The following is a 25263-nucleotide window of genomic DNA, read 5'->3' as shown; positions in this document are numbered from 1 at the left end:
GATGATTGAATCAGTCCCACAGGGGTTAAGTCATCCACAGTACCCTTCCGGGTAAAGATAATACAGCCATACCACCCACCCACTCCCACACACACTTACATGGCTCCTGCCTCCACGTTGGGTCCTCGGATGTAGAAGGGCACTCGGATGTCAAACTCGTAGGGCATGGACTTGCCCTTGACCAGTCCAAACTGGCCAACGTGGTAGCCATGGTCAGCTGTGTAGATGATATAGGTGTTGTCCAGTTCCCCAGTCTCACCCAACATGTTATACACCTAGAACACAGAACAGATACCTTCCAAACATGTCTCAATAAACAATGGGGTGTGTTTATCATCTTCTAATGCCACGGAAAGGTACAGATGGAAAAGAAATTGAAGGAATAATATCATATAATATATGTAATTTAGCAGACGCTTTTATACAAAGTGACTTACAGTCATTCGTGCATACAATGTTATATGGGTGGCCCCGGGAATCTAACCCACAATCCTTGCATTGCAATTGCCATGCTCTACCAATTGAGCCATACAGGATCCCTTGGAGAGGTGCAGGTAGGGGGCGCTCTAAGCTCACCTTCTCCACGCTGTCATCCACAGAAAGCAGGGTCTGCAGCCTCTTCCTCTGTAGCATGTTGGTGAACTCCATGTGGATGGGCTTCATAGCCCCAGTGTAACGCATGATCCAGTGCTTGTCCGGGTTCGGAGCATAGTTGTAGCTGGGAGTGCTGAGAGAAGGGGGGGGGGGGGGGGGGGGGGGGGGGTAGTGTTCAGAGAAGTTTAGTGACATTGTATTAACACTGACAAAGTGTCTTTGAAAAGTTTTTGACTTCGTACCCCTTGAGTTTTAATTAAGCTTTAGGTGCTTAAAGAGTAGCCTACCTTGAGTGACACAAAGTCTCTGCCATAATTAACTCTTGTCCCAAGCACAGCATTAAAGGGTCATGGATGCCAGGTAGGCAATTCCATTGTTCTGATTGGTGATGGGTTAGTCTGCCTTTAATGAAGAAAGCTTACAGTGCATTCGGAAAGTATTCAGAACCCTTGACTTTTTCCACATTTTGTTATGTTACAGCCTTAGTCTAAAATTGATTTAAAAAAGCAAAAACTGTTTTTTAGAAATTCTTGCAAATATATATATTTTTTAAAACGGAAATATTTACATAAGTATTCAGACCCTTTACTCAGTACTTTGTTGAAGCACCTTTGGCATCAATTACAGCGTTGAGTCTTCTTGGGTAAGACGCTACAAGCTCGGCACACCTGTATTTGGGGAGTTCTCTCCCATTCTTCTCTGCAGATCCTCTCAAGATCTGTCAGGTTGGATGGGGAGTGTCACTGCACAGCTATTTTCAGGTCTCTCCAGAAATGTTAAAATCGGGTTCAAGTCCGGGCTCTGGTTGGGCCACTCAAGGACATTCAGAGACTTGTCCCGAAGTCACTCCTGTGTTGTCTTGGCTGTGTGCTTAGGGTCGTTGTCCTGCTGGAAGGTGAACCTTCGCCCCAGTCTGAGGTCCTGAGCGCTCTGGAGCAGGTTTTCATCAAGGATCTCTCTGTACTTTGCTACGTTCATCTTTCCCTCTATCTTGACTAGTCTCCCAGTCCCTGCCGATGACAAACATCCTCACAGCATGATGCTGCCACCACCATGCTTCACCGTAGGGATGGTGCCAGGTTTCCTCCAGACGTGACGCTTGGCATTCAGGCCAAAGAGTTCAATGTTGGTTTCATCAAACCACAGAATCTTGTTTCTCATGGTCTGAGAGTCTTTAGGTGCCTTTTGGCAAACTCTAAGTGGGCTGTCATGTGCCTTTTATTGAGGAGTGGCTTCAGTCTGGCCACTCTACCATAAAGGCCTGATTGGTGGAGTGCTGCAGAGATGGTTGTCTTTCTGGAAGGTTCTCCCATCTCCACAGAGGAACTCTGGAGCTCTGTCAGAGTGACCATCTGGTTCTTGGTCACCTCCCTGACTAAGGCCCTTCTCCCCCGAGCAGCCAGATCTAGGAACAGTCTTTGTGGTTCCAAACTGCTTCCATTTAAGAATGATGGAGGCCACTGTGTTCTTGGGGACCTTCAATTCTGCAGACATTTTTTGGTACCCTTCCCCAGATCTGTGCCTCGACACAATCCTGTCTCGGAGCTCTACGGACAAATCCTTCGACCTCATGGCTTGATTTTTGCTCTGATATGCACTGTGAACTGTGGGACCTTAAATAGACAGTTGTGTGCCTTTCCAAATCATGTCCAATCAATTTAATTTACCACAGGTGGACTCTAATCAAGTTGTAGAAACATCTCAAGGATGATCAATGGAAACAGGATGCACCTGAGCTCAATTTCGAGTCTCATAGCAAAGGGTCTGAATACTTATGTTTATTTTTTATTTATTTTTAAATATATATAAACATATATACATTTGCAAAAAGTTCTAAAAACCTGTTTTCGCTTTGTCATTATGGGGTATTGTATGAAAATTGATGAGTATTTTTATTTTTATTTAATCCATTTTAGAATAAGATGTAACGTAAGAAAATGTGGAAAAAGTCAAGGGGTCTGAATACTTTCCGAATGCACTGTATATTGTACAGAAGACAAATGTCTACAGTGAAAAATGTCTATACATGCATGGCTGCTTTGGGGTAAAAATATGTTTAGCTGGGAATGTGTGTGCCTGTGTGAGGCAGGAGAGTAATTCTATAATATATCAGGACAGTGGGGATGTTTTCTAAGATGTGACTGCTGTGTGTAATTGGGGCTGGTGGCTGGTCATTGGTTTAATTAAAAAGACTGGCTTGCCTTTTGGCACACAGAGAGATGAGGCTCCTGTGAGTTGTGCAGTGGGAGGATGTTGTGTGTGTGTGATTAATGACTAGGAGCAAAGACCTTCATTACTCTGCCCTGCGCATTCACTCACACACACACACACCCACACACACACACACACAGCAGAAAGCGACAAGGCGAGGGACATCACCACCATCTGAATTATCTCCAGAATCATGTGATTGAGTTACTCCCCTCCACTTTCACCGGTTCTCTCCATCTCACCCTCCCTCCGTAACTGCCTCCCTATCTCTCTTGCTTTCTTTCTCTTTCCTTTCTCCCCCTGTATATCGCACACCGACTGTCCATGGCTACCACTAGCTCTGTGGTGTGGTGAAGCAGCTTTGATAAAACTGGGTTGTTCCACCAATTCGGTACCTTTTGAGAAGTTTAACTTGGTCAAAAAGAAAACGTTTGATTTCACTTAATTTTAACATTGTCATAAAGAGCACATGTGCAACTTAATAAAAAATCATGTTTTCCCATCTCAAGTGCCAAATAAAGTAACAGGGTTGACCGTAAGAGGGATCCCCTTGTGACAGGGGGAATTGAAGCTTGTTGTGTGCAACAGGGAGTGGCAATTGAATGCCAGCTTCACAAAAAAAAAAAAAAAATTGTTAAAACATTTCTAGCCTGTCTATCTATGGGTAACAGGGTTGACGTGTTATGCTCGACCTGCTCAGTTTTTCACCACAAAACACCAGAAAATGGCCAAAAAGTATAGAACCAGCTCACATGCTTGTACTCTATGATTTGACTATTAGGTATTCAATGTTTCTTTTGATAGAAAATATTTTTAAAAGGAATAGTTTCACCATATTAAAACGAGAGTTCAGTTCACGTAACAGGGTTGACCTTAAAATGAGGGACAGACTTAAATGAAACACTAATCTAATGAAATAAATAATCTTCAGAAATGACTTTGTCGAAGCAACAGAATAACTAGGGTTTTATAATGATGGTGAAACTTGGAGAAATTTTTGGGAAAAAATAAAGTTGGTTAAAATCTTCCTAGAAGTGACACGGGGTTGACGGAGGGACAGTCAAAATGCTGAATGTTAGCACTTTAGCAAGCCTATTCAGATTTATTGAATTCTCCATGTGGTCTATATTAAAGGGCACTTCATTTAAAATAAGCTTTTAAAATTCAATTTTGATGCACAATTTCTACTTAAAATATCAAAGGAACACAAAAGGCATTCATTTTGTGGAAAGACCAAGCTGTGAGAGTGGGCAAGCTGGGCAACACAGTTATAATGGATCAGCTGCATTTGTTAATCTCTGGTTTAGAGTAAAATTTCCTCTCTAAACTCTAGATTTCCCTCCCTTCCGCTCTCTCCTTTTCTCTTTCTCCCTCACCATGCAGGGTCTCCACTTTATTGGACAATGTGTAATCCATTCAATTCTCGCAGGTCTCTCTCTCTACCCTCTCTCACGTCTAAGAATCCCAGCTGCTTCTGAACCACTAAGCTATCTCCACTTAAAAGGGGAGAAAAAAATCTGATTGTTGGGGTCAGGGACAATCACCACTGGGTCTCAAAGGCAATCAACCGTTTTTCCTCTCTCCCACACAGAACAACTTCCAATAACCGAGTGGAAGTCGGAATTGCACAGAAGATGGAAAAGTGAGAAATTTCATGGTTGGAGATTGGAGGCTATAGGGGGCATAGAGTGCTTTTGAAACCATGGCATGATGGAAGCAGGGGTGAAGCTACAGGGGAAGGTGAGAGTGGAGGGGGTGCAAATAGAAGGGGGATTTGATTTGACTACGTAGGGGGCAAAAAGGTCTTTGATGGAGGGAGGAAGTGAGGGGAAGTGGTTAAGAGGAGGTTTCCATGGTGCAGGGAGGTAATTACTGGGAGGTAAAGGATGCTAGCTGTGTAGCTAAGCAGGGCTAACTGAACGGGGGCACAGAGGGATTTGATATGGTGGATTATTGGGGTAACTATAGGGAGGCCAAGGGTGTTTGATGAATTCATGAAAGACAAGGAGGGGTTCTTTGGAGGGGTTCTTTGGGTTGGGAAAACAGTCTGGACCACAGGGACAGACCACAAGGTGCAGTAGGAGAGAGCAGAGTTGGTATGAAAAATCCCTGTGAGAGAGAGAGCCCAAACTAAAAACGTAGTCCTGTAAAAAGTGAAAAGTTCCTCAGAGAGAGGTAATGGGGGCGGACAGGCCGTCAGCATGATTGAAGCAGAGAAAATAAAAGCCCTCTACAGAGGAAAGAGAGCGAGAGTACTGACGCAATTAAAAAACAAACACCACACACATAAAATAACACACCACTAAGCAAGCGAGAGTGGCATTAGAGCGGGCTCAGCTGACACTCCTACTAATGGGTTTCTACTGTTAGAGGGGACAGATGAGAGGAATACTAGGCTCTCTGAGCTTCTCTCAAGTGGCTGGAATGAGAGGTCCTATCAGGACAAAAAAGACCATCATCAGAGGGAGAGAGAGAGAGGGGGGTCCTTATGAAGTTGTGATTAATAGAACGTTAGAACATTTAAAAGCCATTAGGACAAGAATAATCGATTCTTGGATCTGTCCAAGCTACATGGACCACTGCATGCTTTTTGTTCTCCGCTCATCCCGACCACGGACTAACAACAACCTGCCAAACACTTATCTTTCTTTCTTACTTTCTCTCTCTCTTTGTCACCATTTATCTTATATCCTTATTGTTCTCCTCAATCCCATCGCTCACCTTCTCTCTCTCCCCGTTTCTTTCTTTCTATCCATCACCCTCACTCTGTTTCCCCCTTCCCCTGTTCCAGTCCCTTCTCCACCCTCCCTCCGTTCCTCTCTCTCTGCCTTGCATTAGCCTGACTAAGTCTCCTGACTGTTTATCCGTTATGTATCGGAGGGCATGCCTGTTTGTTTTGTCCTACATGCAGCGTGGACGTGACTTTCTACAGGAAGCAGGAATCAGCCATAACCGCCCCCCTTCTCCCCCTCCTCTCCCAGCCCGTTCCACCCTCCACCCATCACAGTGTAATCTCCCAGCAGGCCCAGTTAGGGACCGACAGGCAGTGAAATCAGCCAGCGCCATCTCTGACAGTGTACATGACATGTGCATCGCTGCCTTTATTTACCATCAGCGCACAGCTACAAAGGGAAGGCCACAGAGGGTGAGAGGAGGAGATGAGGGGAAAGAGTTAGTATCAGAGAGAGAGAGAGAGAGAGAGAGAGAGAGAGTGAGTTAGCAGGGAACAAGGTGCACTAAGGGGTGAGGGAGAAGGTGAGGAGGGGCGAGAGAGCAGGAAAGACCCATGCAGCCTCCCATCCCAGCTCGTCTCCATCTCCCAGTTACAGTCTTTCAGGGGTCAAATAACAACAGCAACACGTGCCAACAGGCTGTGTAGTGTAGTGTAGTGTAGTGTAGTGTAGTGTAGTATAGTGTAGTGTCCAGGCAGGGCTGTGGGATAGGCAGGGCTGTGGGATACAGTTCTCTACAGTGTGCCCAGTTCAGATGCAGCACTTCTGGATGCCTTAGACACGATACAGCTGATTGTGCCTCATGGGAGTCCTCTAAATCTTAAGCACAGATGTCACGCCCTGGCTCTGGGGACTCTTAAATGTTGAGCCAGGGTGTGTAGTGTCTATGTTTTGTTTTCTATGTGTTTCTTTCTAGATCGTTTGTTTCTATGTTGGCCGGGGTGGTTCCCAATCAGAAGCAGCTGTGGCTTGTTGTCTCTGATTGGGAACCATACTTAGGCAGCCTGTTTTGCACTTGTCATTTGTGGGATCTTGTTCCGGAGAGGTTTGTGTTTTGTTAACCTTAGGACTTCACGTATCGTTTTGTTGTTTTGTTTTATTGTGTAAGTACTCATTAAAAGATGTATTCTTATCACGCTGCGCCTTGGTCCGCTGCTTACAACGATCGTGACAACAGAGCTGTGATACAATGTGTGTTGATGTGTGCATTAGTGTGTGTTTGTATGCCTGTGTGCTGAGATGGAGGGAGGGTGAGGAAAACCATTGCAGTTTCCCATAAGTAGTTCTCAGGGCCCTCTCTTACCCTCTCTCAGAGACACAACTTTAAGAAACTTTATTACCCCAAAGAGAGTAGAGGTATTGGGGGGATGGGCTTTCTATTGTTTACAGACACTCTGCCCCCCAACTTTCACACCCCTGCTCCTGGAACACTCTGTTGCTAGGTGCAACCAGAATCACATGACCTAGTCAGCCAATCAGAGGCTCTACCTGGGAGCACTCTTTAGTGGTTTCCAGGTGGGCAGGTTGAGACAACCTCTATAAACTCCTGTCCTCCACCTCAACTCACATGTTAACCCCAACCGTGTGTTAGCACGTCACTGACCATAAAACCACTTCCACTATCACTTCCACTACTACTAGTCTCCTCTTACTGTTTGCCGCGTGTGTGTGTGTGTGTGTGTGTGTGTGTGTGTGTGTGTCTGTTTGGTTTGTGGTAATAAAGTGTGGATTGCATCCCTGTCTCCTGCTGGTAATTCTATGTCCTCTAACCGGGACGCCAGGACAGTTGCACCTATATCTAAACTGGCACCTCTATCGGAGTCCGCTCTTTTTCAGCGGGAAAGAGGGAGGGGGAGAGGGAAAGAGAAAGAGAGAGAGTGAGAGAACGAGAGAGAGAGAGAGAGAGAGAATACAGGGGGAAAGTGACACATTGTTCACTGGAGCCGATAACTCCCTTCCCTTGAAGATGATGCTAAGGGAGAAAGTTCTGAGAAAAGGAGAGAACTGAAAATACTGCTTTCTCTTCGAATCATATTTCTCGACATTACTCATTGATGCAAGATACCCGATAGCCTCACATTTAAGCCGCCATTCGATGAAAACATCACTGCATAAAAGGTTCATGTTATTGCTTTTGCAAGTGGATGAGTCAGAATGATGTTGTTTTGCTTACACAGTAAAGCCATTTCATTGTGTGTGAATGCGTGCCAGACACTCACATGTGCTGGGATGCATTGGGGAAGGCAGTGCTGTACTGCGGTGCTGAGTCTTCCGGCCCGTGGGGGGCAGCGTGGCTCATCACCATCATCACTGGCCGGTGGGGGTACATCCTCTTAGAGGAACGGAAATAGTTGATGCTGTCTTCTGTGATGAGATCCGTAAAGTAGTCCTGCAGGAAGATGAAATACTGATTTAACATCCTCACAACGAAAGGGGACATCAGTAAATACACTTTCCACAAATGTCTGTGTATCAGCTTGACTCTCTTAAACAGCTTCTTGCAAGTCACCACATGCTAGCTCTCTCAGTAACCGAAAGGTTGCTGGATCGAATCCCCGAGCTGACATGGTAAAAATCTGTCGTTCTGCCCGTGAGCAAGGCAGTTAACCCACTGTTCCCTGGGCGCTGATGATGTGGATGTTGATTAAGGCAGCCCCCAAACCTGTCTGATTCAGAGGGGTTGGGTTAAATGCGGAAGACACATTTCAGTTGAATGCATTCAGTTGTACAACTGACTAGGTATCCCCCTTACCCTTTCCTTTCCAGTACAATGTTTCATCAAACATTTCAGATGTGTAACTAATATACTATTGCAGTAAATAGTGTCTTCAGATAGGCCCTTCCTCTATTAATACATGAGAATGGAGACTGAAGGAATGACGAGGAGAAGGGTTCCAGATGGTGCTCTGAGAGCAAGCCAAGGGGAATATGCAGTCAGTGCTCCACACTCCTCTATTCCTCTCCTCCTCCTGCCCCTACTCTCTTACCCCCTCTCTGAGACAGTGTCAGTGAGGGATGGAGATAGAGCCTTTTAGTGAACAGGTTGTGTACATCTGCTGGGCAGTGTTCCTGCAATGAGCCAAACCGCCCCTCCCCTCCATCCCTCTCTAGTGTGGGAGGAACCCATTCCTGGCAAGAGTTGGCAAGCACCACTGGAACTAAACTGGGGCCAGGTGTTGTGTTGGACAGGCTATGGGTGGTGTTGGGAAACATGTTGAGAGAAGATACAGTAAGTAAATGTAGGGAAATGAAGAGTGGGTCATAGTTGATGGCTGATGTAAGGTCTGAACCCTAGACTATATCGTGCACACAGCCATAAGCAGAGCACAGCACCAGAGAAATAACACACACACAAATTATACAGACCTTGGGGTACTCGCAGCCGTGTTTCTCTCTGACTCCGTTCCTGCACAGGGTGTAGTTGTAGAAGCGGGAGTTCTTGACCAACCCCACCCACTCCCTCCACCCAGGAGGAATATAGGAACCATTGTACTCATTCAGGTACTTCCCAAAGAAGCCTGCATGGTGGGGCACAGGACACAGGCAGAAAAGACAATTCAATTCACTTAGTTACATCCAATCTAATTGGTTTAATCTGCACACTTCATCATTTGCTTTTCTTGTGAAAGGATGGATGGAGGGAGGGAGGGAGGACTGGGCGGTGGATGCTGAAATGTCACTGACACGTACATCAATACTCATGATTCAGCTGTTGGCGGTTCACTAACAAACCAACAGACGGATCGATGAAAACATAAGCATGGGAAGTAAAAAGCTCTGGCTGTCCAAGTGCTGCTACTGCTGCTTCTGCTGAGTTTGGAATGGTTAAATGTCAGCGACAAGACTGATATGCTCCCCTCCAGGTGGATTACCAGGAAGTAGCTGAGGGAGAACACTAAAGTATTTATTTATTTGACATTTTGCAGGATGAAATCTATTGAGATGCACCATCTTGTTTTCAAGAAACAAACAATACTAAGCAACAATTATATGGCAACTACTGTCTAATAATAATAACAATTAAATAATTATAATTATAAACTAAAACGTATATTGACAACATAAAAAAGTTGTTGTACAACTACTAATAGGCCTACAACTAATAAAGACTACTTCTACAACTACTAATACAACTAATAAAACTAAGTACCTATCAGTGCTTGTCTTGGACTGAAATAGGTGCCATTACTCATTTTGGGTGCCGGTACTGTATATATTTAGGCGCAGGAGCTCCACAATACTTTTGAGCTAATATTCTATAAGAGGTGCAGGAACTCAAGCAGTAGTAAATTTGAGGTGCCGGTACCAAGTCAAGCACTGGTACCTATAATACAGTGAGCTTCAAAAGTATTGGGACAGTGACACATTTTTGGTTATTTTGGCTCTGTACTCCAGCACTTTAAATGGTACATTGACTATGAGGTTAAAGCGCACACTATCAGCATTCATTTGAGGGTATGTTCATCCATATTGGATGAACCGTTTAGAAATTACAGCTCTTTTTGTACATAGTCCCTCCATTTTAGGGGACCAAAAGTATTGGAAAAAATTCACTTATGTGTGTATTAAAGTAGCACAAGTTAAGAATTTGGTCCCATATTCATAGCACGCAATGACTACATTAAGCTTGTGACTTAACACATTTGTTGGATGCATTTGCTGTTTGTTTTGGTTGTGTTTCAGATTATTTTGTGCACAATAGAAATGAATGGTAAATAATGTAGTGTGTCATTTTGGAGTTACTTGTATTGTAAATAAGAATAGAATATGTTTCTAAACACTTCTACATTAATGTGGATGCTACCATGATCACGGATAATCATGAATTAATCATGAATAAGGATGAGTGAGAAAGTTACAGACACACAAATATCATAACCCCCCAAAAATGCCTACCTCCCCTGTTATTGTAATGGTGAGAGGTCTGTAACTTTCTCACTCATCATTATTCATGATTCATTCAGGATTTTCCGTAATCATGGTAGCATCCACATTATTGTAGAAGTGTTTAGAAACATATTCTATTCTTATTTACAATACAAGTGACTCCAAAATGAAGTGTGGGGACTGTGTTCAAAAGTGCTGTAATTTCTAAATGGTTCACCCGATATGGATGGAAATACCCTCAAATTAAAGCTGACAGTCTGCACTTTAACCTCATAGTCATTGTATCATTTCAAATCCAAGGTGCTGAAGTACAGAACCACTGTCCCAATATTTTTGGAGCTCACTGTTTATACATTCATACGGTTTCTCCACATGGTGATGTTTCTAATAGTTAAAACCCCAAACAGTTTGTTCTTAACATTTGTAAAGGCCTGTATTCACAAAGAGTCTAGGATTCCTGATATAGGATCAGTTTAACCTTTTAGATCATAATAAGATTATATGGACTGCTCAGGGGGGACCTGATTCTAGATCTGCAGTCAGCAGATTGGAAATCAGCAGAGTTACAGTATAAGCAGCAACACCAACCACACACTACTGGCCCAGCCACAGTGCATCCCTCTGGGGGAAGGGAGAGTTCTTCAGTGGCTCAACATGAACACAGAACTGATAGGCTTCAGCATGGCAGGAAGCCTATGACAAAGCTACTGTTGGGGTGTTGGTGTCGGGGAGAGGCAGGATGCTGTTTGACAGATACACAGCACAGACATGGTGTAGACAGATGTGGGCTGCTGTTTCCGTCAGTGGGAATGTGGAGGATTTCTATGGAGTCTACTTGGAACAGATGCTACAGTATGTCTAGTTGTCACCGAATGCCATTTTCTTGACTGATTGTAATTCTCTTGAGTTTCTACTTTCTTATTTGGATTTCAAAGAATGCGTGTGGTAATATGATACTGCTACAGTAGTGCAGAGCTTCTCCTTTCATTTTGGAATGAGTCACAAAGAGTTCCCTTTAAATATTTGTGGAATGAGCACATTAAACAATAATGGATTGGAATGTGTGTGTGTGTGTGTGTGTGTGTGTGTATGCATGCTTGTGTGTGTTCTTTACCCATAATTCCAGTGATTTCTGGAGGACAGGAAAAGATAATGACAGCGCAGGCTCCAGAAAGGACTTTCTCTCTGTTATGACTGTAGGCCATGTAGGCCTATCTAATGTAATAGGAACAGAGTGTAAGAGACACAGAACATCAGCGTCTGTCTGGGTGAAACAGTGGAGCCCATCACAGATAATGGCCATCCACTCAGAGAAGCCCGACTGCGTCCCAAATGGCACCCTATTCCTTTTATAGTGCACTACTTTTGACCCGGGCCCATAGGGTGGTAGTGCACTTTACAGGTTATAGGGTGCTATTTGGGACAGGCCCCAGTGTTTTCAGCCCCACTCAGGCTGCTGCCTAGCCAGCACACTCAGCATCAGTAGAGAACAGAACACCAGGCAGTGGAAAACCAATCTAATGGCTTTCACAAGCCCTGACTGAGGATGTGAAATGTGTAACCTAATTATGACAAATATTTCAGTTCTCAATTAAATGAGTGTTTGGCTTAATTGAATCGGAGATAAATGATGCCTACAGAGAGTTGGGTAGCTTCAGGTGTTTGTGTGTGCGTGCTTGTGTGCCTGTCTGTCTGTATGTCTGTGTGTGTGTCACTCTGTATGGATCACTGACCTGTCCTGTAGCCGGTGTTGTTGAGGTACACTCCGAAGGTCCTAGTCTCATGCTGGGCCTGCCAGGAGGGGGAGGAGCAGTTTTCATTGTTGGTGTAGGTGTTGTGATTGTGAACGTACTTCCCCGTCAGCATGGACGAGCGCGAAGGACAGCACATGGGCGTGGTCACAAAGGCGTTGGAGAAATGAGTCCCGCCCTGCTCCATGATACGACGCGTCTTATTCATAGCCTGCATGGAGCCTGAGGTGGGAGAGAGAGTTAGAGAGAGAAACACACACAAACGGGTCAGATCCACTCTGTTCCAGGCAGACATGTAACAAGCAGGAGGCACCCCACACGCACCACTAAACAATTCCCTGTCAATAGAGGGAGCATGTCATCTGTTCTGCTAATTATGCATGTGTGAGAAGGAAGGAACAAGGAGGGGATATGGGGAGAAGAGCCTCGATGTCTGTCCCTCTCCTGGGAGGATAAAGAGGATTAAACAGACAACACAAAGGAGAGGCAGGAGAGGAGAGGAGAGGAGAGGAGAGGAGAGGAGAGGAGAGGAGAGGAGAGGAGAGGAGAGGAGAGGAGAGGAGAGGAGAAGAGAAGAGAGGAGAGGAGAGGAGAGGAGAGGAGAGGAGAGGAGAGGAGAGGAGAGGAGAGGAGAGGAGAGGAGAGGAGAGGAGAGGAGAGGAGAGGAGAGGAGAGGAGAGGAGAGGAGAGGAGAGGAGAGGAGAGGAGAGGAGAGGAGAGGTAGGAGAGGAGAGGAGAGGAGAGGAGAGGAGAGGAGAGGAGAGGAGAGGAGAGGTAGGAGAGGAGAGGCAGGAGAGAAGAGGAGCGGCAGGAGAGGAGAGGCAGGAGAGAAGAGGAGAGGCAGGAGAGAAGAGGAGAGGCAGGAGAGAAGAGGAGAGGCAGGAGAGGCAGGAGAGGAGAGGCAGGAGAGAAGAGGAGAGGCAGGAGAGGAGAGGCAGAAGAGGAGTGGCTTCATTAACAGGGGATGAATGGGGTCTTGCTGGCTTCACTAAGAGGGGATGGATGGGGGGCTGGCTGGCTGGCAGAGAGGAGATGCTGAGAGCAACAGGATCCCAGTGAGGATTGACCTGTGAGTTTGGCAGGGAGTCAGCTGACCTCTTTTGTAATCATTGAGTGACACGACAAAGGGGATTTCAATTAATCCTGGCTTTTCTTAATGAACAGTAATAAGATGATCCTCATCCTATTTAAACCTATAGTATGAATGAATCCTCCATATGTGGCTGAGTTTCATGGGCTTTGTGGGTAATGTGTACAGCCAATCCAGTCACAAAGCTTCAGGAACAGACACACACACACAACCCCTCACATATAGAGAGAGGAGGGGCCAGGAAGGGAAGGGTGAAGTGTACAGACAGAGGAAGTCCTGAGCTACTTGACCTTTTCACAGACAATCACCAGGCCTTTAACAACCAGACACAAAGGTTAAAACACAGAGCTGGCCATTCAGAGAAATGTTAGCACGATGTCCTACAGAGGTTCAGATAGGGAGGGGAAAGTTCTCTGCTTTTAACATGGGAGATTTTTCACAGATAACAGGGCTGTGTGAGTTTCATTCCAAACAGTATTTTGTGATAAGCTACATCAGATACCCATAAGCTTGTACATTTGAAATAAGTAATATGTTGATCGCCCATTGGATCCATTGGAGAGCCGCCTAAATGAGACTGTACAATAGGTAACCATCCCAAAATCTGGAGTCTTCAGGGGCCATTTTCTTTCAGGAAGATCCTCTCTTTTTCCACAGGCTTAATGTAATTGTAAATTGCTGTGAAAATGACTTTGACAAGGTGTTCTTGAATCTGCTTGAATCTCTGCCTCTCCATGGCTATTGAGCTGCGTCAGTCATATCTCTGTGCCAAATGAATGGGAGCCACAATGACAGGATGGATACAGCTGATTGAACTGCATTCATGTCTGATAGGCTGCCTTTCATACTGCAACAACGTGAAAGGAAAAGGGAGAAGGGACTGAAAAAACAGAGGAGGGAGAGAGGTAAACTACTCTAACTAAAGCTTTTTCCTCAATCTGGGCGGAACGGGACGTGTCCATTTTCAGGCACTCGAGGATGCAGTGTGGAAAGAGGAGAGTGGTTAGTGTTTAGGGAACAGCTGCCTAGTCATAAATGGAGTGCTCTGAAGTGGGTCCCGTTGACGGACGAGTAGCCACCTGCGAGTCATTACATCACGGTAGAGCCACATTCTCTTCTAGTCCAATCAGTGGCTGAGGACTCTGTTTGATGCAGAGTTAACTGCCCAGTAGAAAGCGTGCATTTCAACCATTTAACGCCGGGTGGGTCATTGGCCCACAGCAGAGAGGGTCATTGGCAGAGAGCAGTGGTGGTTTCTCCCTGGTCTGGCTGTCATTTCAGGTGATGACAGATAATTGGGTATAAGTGTCCTGTATGGAGTAGAGGCTTTTTTCTAATTTCTTTAGAAAATTACTCCCAAGGATTTGAGCTAAAACCCCACTGGTTTCCATTTGGAATTAGTCTCTTTTCATTCTGTAACAATGAAATTCCTTACATTCTTCTGGTTGCGGTCAGTTAATCTAGTGAGGCTCAGGGGATGAAATCCTCTAAGTTATGAAGTGAGCTGGTGTGAAGCTCTGTCGTTTTTACTCCGTCTCTCCCAGCGCAGTGAAAATGACTGTGGCGGAAAAGTGTTTTATAACCTCCTCTCTCCTACCACTCTCCTCCCATCACGATGCTAGCCCACCACTGAACACAGCAGACATAGAGAGGAGTCTTGGGTGTGCGTGCCGAGCCCTCGTCGTACGGGAAGTGATGCATCGTGGGTATAATGGTTGCTGACGTGCCAAAGGGTTCCTCTCAATGAGAGGGCGTCACACAGCGTCTGGCTTTCCTTTGATAATAACAGCTGCGTAAGAGACTGACAATTTCTCTGTTTGTCTGTCTGAGAGAGTCTAGAAAGATGAGCGTGACAGAGAAAGAAAGAGTCAAGCTCAGCAGCACTCTCTTTCCCCTCCCCAGATTTTTTTTCTTCCATATTTCATTGAGATCTGTGTGTCTGAGTATGTATTGCTATATCCCGGTAACACAAAGACTTGTGTGTCCGGCATCAGTTAGCATAGACAAGGAGGTTCCGTCTCACAGATTGTCTGCTAATCGTCTGATTTTGTTTGTTACTCAAAACCCTCCAGCAGTGTGGCATCTCTTGCTGTGGTCATTTAAAATGGGTAGCTATAAACAACAATCATTACAATGAGACAGTTATTACAAAGAGTGTAGTAGGCCTGGAGGAAGGTTGAATTTTTTAAAAGTTGTATGTTGACAGTCTTCATGGTTTATTGGTGTATATGTGGTCAGATAGTAGATGCCTTATGATCACAATGTTGAAATAGCAGACAACATCTACTGTATAGAGAGGAGGATAGGATGGATGTAAAGCAGGCCTCTCCAACCCTGTTCCTGCAGAGCTCCAACTCGAAATTCTACAGGATGGTAGCTCTCCAGGAACAGGGTTGGAAAGCCGTATGTGAAGCCAGACTCACCGAGCTCCATGTCCTGGTCATCAGTGAGAATGAGGATGATGTTGGGCCTGATGTTGCGGCGGTCCCTCTGGAAGCGGGCCTTGAGGCGCTGGCTGGACAGGAAGATGGAGGCCTGGGCCAGAGACACGACCCCCAGGAGCAGGAGGAGGTAACGGGTCCCCCGCCCCGCCATGGTGACCTCTGACCTCTAACCCTGCTACTGCTACTGCTGCTGGATCACTCTGCTACAGCCGCTGCTAGGACACAGCTCCTGGAGACACAACAGGAGGACATAGGTTAGACTACAGGAACACAGGAACAGTTCACTGGAGATGCAGGTGATCATACCTAAAGCCAAATGACGCTAGTTCAATGGACGACCCATTGGGAGTGAAAACATAGCTCCTGGAGACACAAGAGGAAAGGTCAGACTAACGGAACAAGGGAAACCTTTCTAAAGATAGATGATCACATGGAAACCCACATTTTTGGATAACACATTGAAAGAGATAACCTTTTTGCTTAAGTTTTTGAGTCTCACTTGAGACTGTTAATGTTCATCAGACAGTGACAGAGAGGAAGCTGTAAGCTCTCGACAACGGCAAAGGACCACAGCCCTAAAGGAGCATCACTGCACCAATGAGAGCTGGGCTGATGTACTAGTTCAGTGTTAAGTATAGGAGGGCAGCTAGGGAGACCTGCCTGGAGACTGCCACCATCTGCCCCTCAGCGTGTCACCACGGCAACCCTGGTTGTCACCGGAGCAGTAATGAATCCCCTCTGGGGGTGCGGTCCCTGGGATCTGTGTGTCTCCATGTGTGTCTCTGTATGTGTGAATGTTGCTGCCATTAGATTCATCCCACATCACATCCCCGCATGTGGAGGGAGACGCTACAACACCAGCAGCAGTGTCCACTCACACCTCACATGGAGAACAGAACAGGTTACAGAATCATAATGAAATGCAGAGACATCTTTTTCCCTCTGTACTCCCCATCCTCCCACAGTATCCCTGTCTCAATACTGAACAGACAAGGCTCTCAATACAAGCTCTTCTATGATGATAGTTAAATTCCAAACAACTACTATACATTTTGACATTTGACATCCAAATAAACAAACATTTGCCTCATACCTAATTGAGATTATGAATTTAAAGCATAGAACGCTGAACCATTTAAACGTAGTTATTGGTAATCTGTACAGTATTCTAAATCAGGTCGTAACTCTGAACCGTTCTGCCTCACAGAAGTGACTGGAGAGAGAACAGATTAGTCACACTGTTACAGTGTATTAATTACCAGCCTCCTAACTGAAATATTATACAGCCGGTTGGCTAGTAAAGCATGCTCTCACACACAAACATCCACCTCCACATTCACATACTCAGTCACATTCACAGCTGAAAATGTATTTTCAAATGTATTTTCATGAAGATTCAAATAAGATAAATACCTACACATTAAAATGGATGATAAAAAGATGTACGAATTATGAAGCAATAACTTTGAGCAATTAAATGTAGTATATAAAAAATTAATTGCATTTAATCTAGGATGTATTACCCAAATTATTTAGTCAATTCACAATATGACGGTGCAAGCGTCAAAATAATTGTGCTTGATCTGGTTTTAAAGGATAATTAGGTTTGAATGCTTTTTATTTATTTTGAACACCATAATGGACTATAGCTGTTCTCTCACTTCCGTCAACTAATTTAAATCCCTACTTTCAATTGCAAAGCATGGGGATGTCATTTACTTAACTCTTGTTTTTGTACAACAGTCTTAAGTAGCGAAGCCCCCTTCCTGCTCTTTGATTTCTGGGTAATCTGCATAGAGTGCTGGGCGCACCCTGTAGAGAACCATTACAAAAGACACAGTGAGGAATAAAGGACAGAAACAGCAGCCAGATATGGCACGCACTCACACAAGCACGCACATACACACACAAACGCACGAACACACTCTCACAAAAGACACACAGCTTGCAGCGGTGGAAAAACCCTCACCGCCACACTATTCACACAGAGCATACTGAGATTACACGCACCCCCCACCTCGTGTCTCTCTCTCACACACACACACACACACACACACACACACACACACACACACACACACACACACACACACACACACACACACACACACACACACACACACCCCATGTATGAGATTTCCCATTTTTATATATTGTATGTGTACGGGACAAATATAAATCTGTCTGCACTAATCCTGTCCGCTGTTATGTCACCAGACATATGTCATGTTATTCTGAAATAATATGAACATTTATATTTCTAATAACTCTTGTTTCTATTCTGACACTGACACAATGAAGAGCTTTTCTTTTGCCTTTATCTGTGTTAAATCACCAGATTTGATTATTAATTTGTTGTATATGGAGAGCAAGCCTCCCAGACCATTGTGTGAATGAGCGGGCTAGATTTGAATGGACAGAAAAAACAACCCCAAAATGACCAAAGTGGAGAATAAATGTGTACACTGAGCACATGATGTCAAGAGACAAAATCATCTCCAGTAGATTACCCTCAGTTTCCAAAAATTCTGAGTAGATTTGAATTCGAAAAAGGGCTCTCTGACATTTTATCACGCACGATCACAAAGATCTGGGATCTACTATTACACCCGTGCTTCCGTTCCGTTCTATCTCTGACTTTCAATATACTGCACACTACCTATTTACACATATTTCAATATAAAACACTGCATGGTAAGCAACATAATAACATTCAAAAAAGAGAATTGTGTGTAAGTACAGTATAGTGTAACAGAGTAACATCAGACAAAGGGACCACCAGAGACAAACGAGAGATTTGAGTGCTTCATATTGTATTTGTGATGCACACGGCATCACCCAGGTCTCTGAGACAGAGTCATGATGTTGGTGGATCGAGAGACAGCGAGAGAAAGCGAGAGAGAGAGAGAGAGAGAGAGAGAGAGAGAGAGAGAGAGAGAGAGAGAGAGAGAGAGAGAGAGAGAGAGAAAGAGAGAGAGAGAGAGGGGTAAGGGGAGCCAGGCATCCTCTCCCAGTAGCACATCTCTTAGCTGGGGCAGAAAGGACAGACTGACTGCTACAATGTTCTCCACCACTGGAGGGGCTTCGGCCCCTTCCCTCATCCCAAACACACAGCTTCACTCTCTCCCCCTCAGCCAGCTACACCGTGGGCTCCAGCAGTCCTCCTGCAGATTTCACGCCAGGGCAGCTTTTGTCCCAAACACAGAGCCGAGGCAGCCCTGGGGCACAGAGAGCCTGTACAGCCCACTCCATGACACAGAACCATAGAATTACATCTTACAGTGCATACCAGAAACTAGACAACCTCTGAGGAGAGTCTGACAACTTGTGACAGAGCACTTCTATTACAAGCCTTCAATTCATGGGTCTAGATTTATACTCCACATATAGATATATATATATAGACCACCACAAGTTTCATGGGAGACGCAACTCCCTACAGACAGCCACTACCACACAGCGCTGTATATCTCAAAGCCACTATTCTCCAGCGGGAATAACAGCGGCCAGACATGCTTTATACCCACCCAACTTCAGATGGAGCACATCATGTACAAGACTGGAAGCCGTAACTCCAAATAAAGCAGCAACAGGGAGCCTTTACTTCAAGCCTTAAAATCATCACTGCTCTGTGGTGGATAGGAACAGATCCTAGATTCAAGTTCCTCTGACTACACAGGACAGTGAGTAGAAGCTACAAAGCGGGCGAAAGCAGATTAAAACTTCAATCTCTGACAGATACCTATAAATGGCCTGAATGTACGGTAGGGAAGAATATAGAGGATCATCACTCCATCCCTACAGACAGTGCTCTCACTACCGCTAACCCAGCCAGTCCTGCTCCAGCTCCTTCTCACATCGCAGCCCTACCTCATTGCAGTGATGCCAGGGCTCGGACTGCACAGCACCGTCTGGGATCTGATGACAAACAAAAATCCTCCACTCACAACTAAGGTTGCATGGCAGTGTAATCCCTGATGGCAGCACTACTGAACCGTGTCTCTCTGTCTCCGTGACCCTGGCTTTATTTATCTCCCTCTCTCTCTTTCTGCTGCTCTCTCCCCCGGCCCGTCTCACTATCGGCACTCCTTTCTGCTCTTGCGTTCTCTCTCTTGCTCTGCTGAGCTCTCCCTCTTTCACTGTGCGCTCTCTCCCTCTCTCGCTCTCGCTGCGCTCGCTTTCCCCCCACTCTCTCCCTGTGCACTCGCTCTCACTCTCTCTGCGCTGCCTCCCCTCTCCCTCTCTCCCTCTTCACCCTCCCTCTCCTCCACAGCTGCGTTCTCTCCACTTTAATTCCCCCTCTTCTCTTCCCAGGCATCTAATATCGCAGGATTGATGTGCTCTAACCTTAGGGTCTGCTGTTTTCAATTTAGCACCCACGCCTCTCCCTGTGCCGTCCTCTCTCCAAGGGGCTCTGGTCTGGGGATACGGCTAGGGATACTGTTTCCATAAAGGGTTAACAGCTAGAGAGACAGAGCGCCTCACAGCACTAACACACCAGAGACACAGAGCACCGACCCCATCTGGGCACTACAGAGACCACAGGCTACAGCATGAATTCAGAACCATGGACTCATACAAGGATCTCTTCGTTTATATTTCACTCTCTCTCTTTGTCTTTCTAAGAAGCCACGTTCTCTCCTGTATTGTGTGCTATTACTGAGCACACAGGGAATGTATGATTTATGGTTTTGAGATCAAATGAAACATTTATTTAATTCTGTGATGGGATCGAACACAACTACAACTTTTATAGCCATCATCCTTTGAGGTTTTGTGTTGTGGCTGACATTACAAAGAATTCCGTTAGATAGGTCATAATTCTTTTTGGGACCACTTTGATGGATTCACTAACATTACGGGGATGAACAGAATATCTAGAGTAATCAAACATAAGTATTCACCATGTAAAGAACGTATTCAATGGTGGGGCTACTTTTCTTGTCTATCTCTCTTCATTCTAATCGTAAAAGTTTCAGCCCCATAATAATATAGAATGATATATACAGTACCAGTCAAAGGTTTGGACACACCTACTCATTCAAGGGGTTTTCTTTATTTTTACTATTTTCTACATTCAAAAAAATAGTGAAGACGTCAAAACTATGAAATAACACATATGGAATCATGTAGTAACCAAAAAAGGGTTAAACAAATCAAAATATATTTTATATTTGAGATTCTTCAAAGTACCCACCCTTTGCCTTGATGACGGCTTTGCACACTTGGCATTCTCTCAACCAGCTTCATGAGGTAGTCACCTGGAATGCATTTCAATTAACAGGTGTGCCTTGTTAAAAGTAAATTTGTGGAATTTCTTTCCTTCTTAATGAGTTTGAGCCAATCAGTTGTGTTGTGACAAGGTGTGTGTGTGTGTGTGTGGGGGGGGGGGGGGGGGGGGGAGTATACAAAAGATAGCCCAATTTAGTAAAAGACCAAGTCCATATTATGGCAAGAACAGCTCAAATAAGCAAAGAGAAACGACAGTCCATCATTACTTTACGGAAAATGTCAAGAACTTTGAAAGTTTCTTCAAGTGAAGTCGCAAAAACCATCAAGCGCTATGATGAAATTAACTCTCATGAGGACCGACACAACAAAGGAAGACCCATAGTTACCTCTGCTGCAGAGAATACGTTCATTATAGTTGCCAGCCTCATAAATTGCAGCACCAAATAAATGCTTCACAGAGTTCAAGTAACAGACACATCTCAAGATCAACTGTGCGGAGGAGACTGCGTGAATCAGGCCTTCATGGTCGAATTGCTGCAAAGAAACCACTACTAAAGGACACCAAGAAACACGAGCAATGGACAATACAACGGTGGAAATCTGTCCTTGGTCTGATGAGACCAAATTGGAGATTTTTTGGTTCCAACCGCGGTGTCTTTGTGAGACGCAGAGTAGGTGAACGGATGATCTCCGCATGTGTGGTTCCCACCGTGAAGCATGGAGGAGGAGGTGTGATGGTGTGGGGGTGCTTTGCTGGTGACACTGTCTGTGATGTATTTAGAATTCAAGGCACACTTAACCAGCATGGCTACCACAGCGTTCTGCATCGATACGCCATCCCATCTGGTTTGCGCTTAGTGGGACTATCATTTGTTTTTCAACAGGACAATGACCCAACACACCTCCAGGCTGTGTAAGGGCTATTTGACCAAGAAGGAGAGTGATGGAGTGCTGCATCAGATGACCTGGCCTCCACAATCACCCGACCTCAACCCAATTGAGATGGTTTGGGATGAGTTGGACCGCAGAGTGAAGGAAAAGCAGCTAACAAGTGCTCAGCATATGTGGGAACTCCTTCAAGACTGTTGGAAAAGCATTCCAGGTGAAGCTGGTTGAGAGAATGCCAAGAGTGTGCAAAGCTGTCATCAAGGCAAAGGGTGGCTACTTTGAAGAACCTAAAATATAAAATATATTTTGATTTGTTTAACACTTTTTTGGTTACTACATGATTCCATATGTGTTATTTCATAGCTTTGATGTATTCACTATCATTCTACAATGTAGAAAATAGTAAAAATAAAGAAAAACCCTTGAATGAGTAGGTGTGTCCACACTTTTGACTGGTACTGTATATATATATATATATATATATATATATATATATATATATATATATATATATAATATAATATAGATGGGAATACTATGATGCACTGTAGAAGAAGGGGCAGTTTGGTAGAATGAGTAGGAGAGGACAAAATGAACAGTGAAAATTAGTTCCTCCCATACAGATAGTGACAGAGCGATCCAATAACAAGTAATTTAACACACCAATCACCCGTACAGATAAAGACAAAGCAGGCAATTAACAAGGCCAGTGAAAAGGCATCCAATACAAAAACAGGAGGCGAACAAGCAAACTTCTACAAGCAACAGTACAGTCTACCACAACATGAGGGATGGAATCACTGAGCTGGCAAATTCCCAACAGTTTAAAAAAGAGCCTGTCTCCAAAAGGAGAGAAAACAAAAGGAAATGTGTCAAATTGACTGCCCTATCTTTTTAATTAACTTTGTCCATTTGCTCTCCTTATCGCAGTACATTAACAACTGCCAGCCAGAAAGTGTAGCAGTAAGTGAAATGTGTGTGTGTGCGTGTGTGTTTGTTTGTGTGTGAGAGATGGTGAGAGAGAGATGGAGAGAGAGAGAGGTCCCCTTGGAGTACTCAGAAAACCCACACAATGATAAGGGGAGTGGTGAGAGAGAGGGAGAGATGACGAGAGAGAGAGAACGAGAGAGAGGGAGAACAAGAGAGAGGGCGATGGGGTTAGTCTACAGATTCCAGGAGTCCTGGCTGGTCCAGTCAATAGGAAGACAAATGGGCCTGGACGTCCATGCCAATAGATTAACATGTAAATCACAAATTATTGTGATTGTGTAGCTAAGGCTGGGCTGTGGCTGAGATTAATGCAGGGGGAACTGAGTGTTTAAATGATGGATGGGGGCACCGGTGTGACTCAGGCTCTGGGGCCCCTCGCTGAAGAGTGGGGATTTAATGAACCCATGGTGGGCCAATGGGCGGCCTGAGCTCAGGAGCCAATTTGTTTGATTGATAAAGTGCCTTTTTTTTCTCAAAACAAAAAATCTTCCCTGGAATGGCACAAGTCATTTCCCAGGCATGGAGTTTCTTTCCCCCCCGAGGTGGTTATGTGTTACTGCTACTGCTGCCTACCACTGATGGGACAGAGACACCGGTCCTGCAGGGATGGCAGTCACATGTCTCACTCATGTGTATCTCAACATGCTAGATATGACTACTAACATACGCATGTGCACGTCAGAGACGTGGTGATAAAGACATAGGAGAGCCCTAATCTTGAAAAGGATATTGATGCTTTATCACACTAGTCTAATGGACTTCCCCACAGTGTGTATTAAATCCCATGACAGAGGACCATTATGGGGGCATAGATAGGCCTACTGCTTCATCAAGTCATCCAGTGTGTATTTCTGACCCTATATCACCAGGATGTTCTATTATTCCTTCTCTCTGCCCCTCACCCATCCTCTTAACACACTGCGTACAGAGTATACAACACCACTGTGGTGCAGATCCTGCCAAAACATGCTCACTACAGCAAAGCACTATCACTCATGCAAATGAGTACTGAATAAGGCTACCTCCTGGGGAATATACTGTAATATAGGGTTTGATACACTGTTAGCCTGGTATGACTGTGAAGTAGTAGTAGTCTTGGTCCTGATTGGATAGCTCAGCGTGTCAGCTCTTTTCTATCATTGCTTCTGGTTTTATTGGTCGCCGTGAAGAAGGAGGAGGAGGAGGAGGGGTGAAGTGGGCAGAGCATTTGAAGAGATAAGGAAAGCATAAACTAGTAGGTGAATAGTATAAAGTTAAAAGATAGTAAGAGGGATATATAAAAGGGTTTGAGTAGTATAGTTCTCTCTCTCCCGGCCCCTGAGTGTGACAGACATGCCCATCACTTGTAGCACATATTTGCATGAATCCAGATAGACAGGCGATAGTAATGACAGTTAATCTCCTTCATTAGTGTCAGTGTGTCTGTCACAGTGTAATTGCATGGCTGGTAATTACATCTCGTGTAGAGAGATTACATGCTCCTTGGTCATAGTGTATAAATCTCTGCATGGCATCTTTATCAGTTGATGAGCTGTCCAATCCAGGGTTGTGTTGATGTAATTGATGGTGTAGTGAAGGGCGGTAAAGCCAAACTCTAACTAATTGTCCTTTAACAACCTTTGAACAGTATTATTCATCAGTATATATTAGCATCTAATTAGAAGAGAAGATAAGACATTTCTATTGTCACTGGGGACTAGTTTGTTAGCGATAAACATCTTTCTGCCATGTTAATGTTTCTTTGTTAGCTAATTGTTCGGTTTCAATCCCTCCACGGTGTTTCTAGACAAGAGATAAGGCAGTTTTCAGACCCAGAATGCAAATAAGAACAACTTAAGCAGAGTTGGTTGAGCTCATAGGTCAAAGTCTCCGTGACCCCTGTCCAACACTGCATATTTAACTCTAAAGAATTCATTACCAGTTCATCTGCATCTTTGGGTGTTTTCGAGGTGCCCTCTATAATGTGTGGGAGCTAGTTTGCCTCGCCCAAGGCTCCTTGCCTCGCCTCAGTGTGAACACATAAGCGAGGATATAGTGCGAGGGCCTGTCAAGGATTAAGCACTAAGCTTGATCCCTGTGGTAATGATTTGTAATGGCAGATATTGAGCAATAAGCCTGCACAGCTATAGCAGTTACAGACAGGGAGCATTACTCCACCATGTCATCTCTGCTAGCTGACAAAATGTGTCTGTAGCTATCGCTCTGCGCCAAATCAGCTTATGGGGGCCACAATGTCACCCTTATTATGGATTCAGGAAATCTCCGAATACCACAAAATAATTTATCCACAAGAAAGAAAACACAAGTCAGCTCTCTAATAACAAGCCTGCAAATCTGCATAGCGCTTCCAGAATACCTTATCTTAATAGCTCATCAACGTTTTGTTTGAGATTTCCAGCATTTTGTACTCTCCCCTCCTCCTCCCTCACTGTTTCTTTCTGCAA

General features: G+C 44.7%; 1 protein-coding gene across 1 annotated transcript in view; it reads right to left on the bottom strand.

Annotated features, from left to right (window-relative positions):
- LOC311147462 (extracellular sulfatase Sulf-2-like) overlaps positions 1 to 15927 on the bottom strand; it is a gene marked incomplete at its 3' end in the record, with an annotated part of 31330 nt that extends 15403 nt beyond the window's left edge. The window contains exons 1-6 of the mRNA XM_084184165.1: positions 15689 to 15927; positions 12158 to 12397; positions 8904 to 9055; positions 7757 to 7926; positions 577 to 727; positions 100 to 275 (exon numbers count right to left, since the gene is read on the bottom strand). Coding sequence (XP_084040291.1) covers positions 100 to 275; positions 577 to 727; positions 7757 to 7926; positions 8904 to 9055; positions 12158 to 12397; positions 15689 to 15860 — 1061 coding nt within the window. The 5' untranslated portion in view covers positions 15861 to 15927. The remainder of the gene's footprint in view (positions 1 to 99; positions 276 to 576; positions 728 to 7756; positions 7927 to 8903; positions 9056 to 12157; positions 12398 to 15688) is intronic.
- Between the last annotated feature and the right edge of the window lie 9336 nt (positions 15928 to 25263).

This window comes from Coregonus lavaretus, assembly GCF_964263955.1.
Source record: "Coregonus lavaretus genome assembly, chromosome: 20".
Taxonomy (NCBI): Eukaryota; Metazoa; Chordata; class Actinopteri; order Salmoniformes; family Salmonidae; genus Coregonus; species Coregonus lavaretus.
Note: the sequence above shows the minus strand (reverse complement) of the source record. Positions and strands in the feature narration are given on the sequence as shown.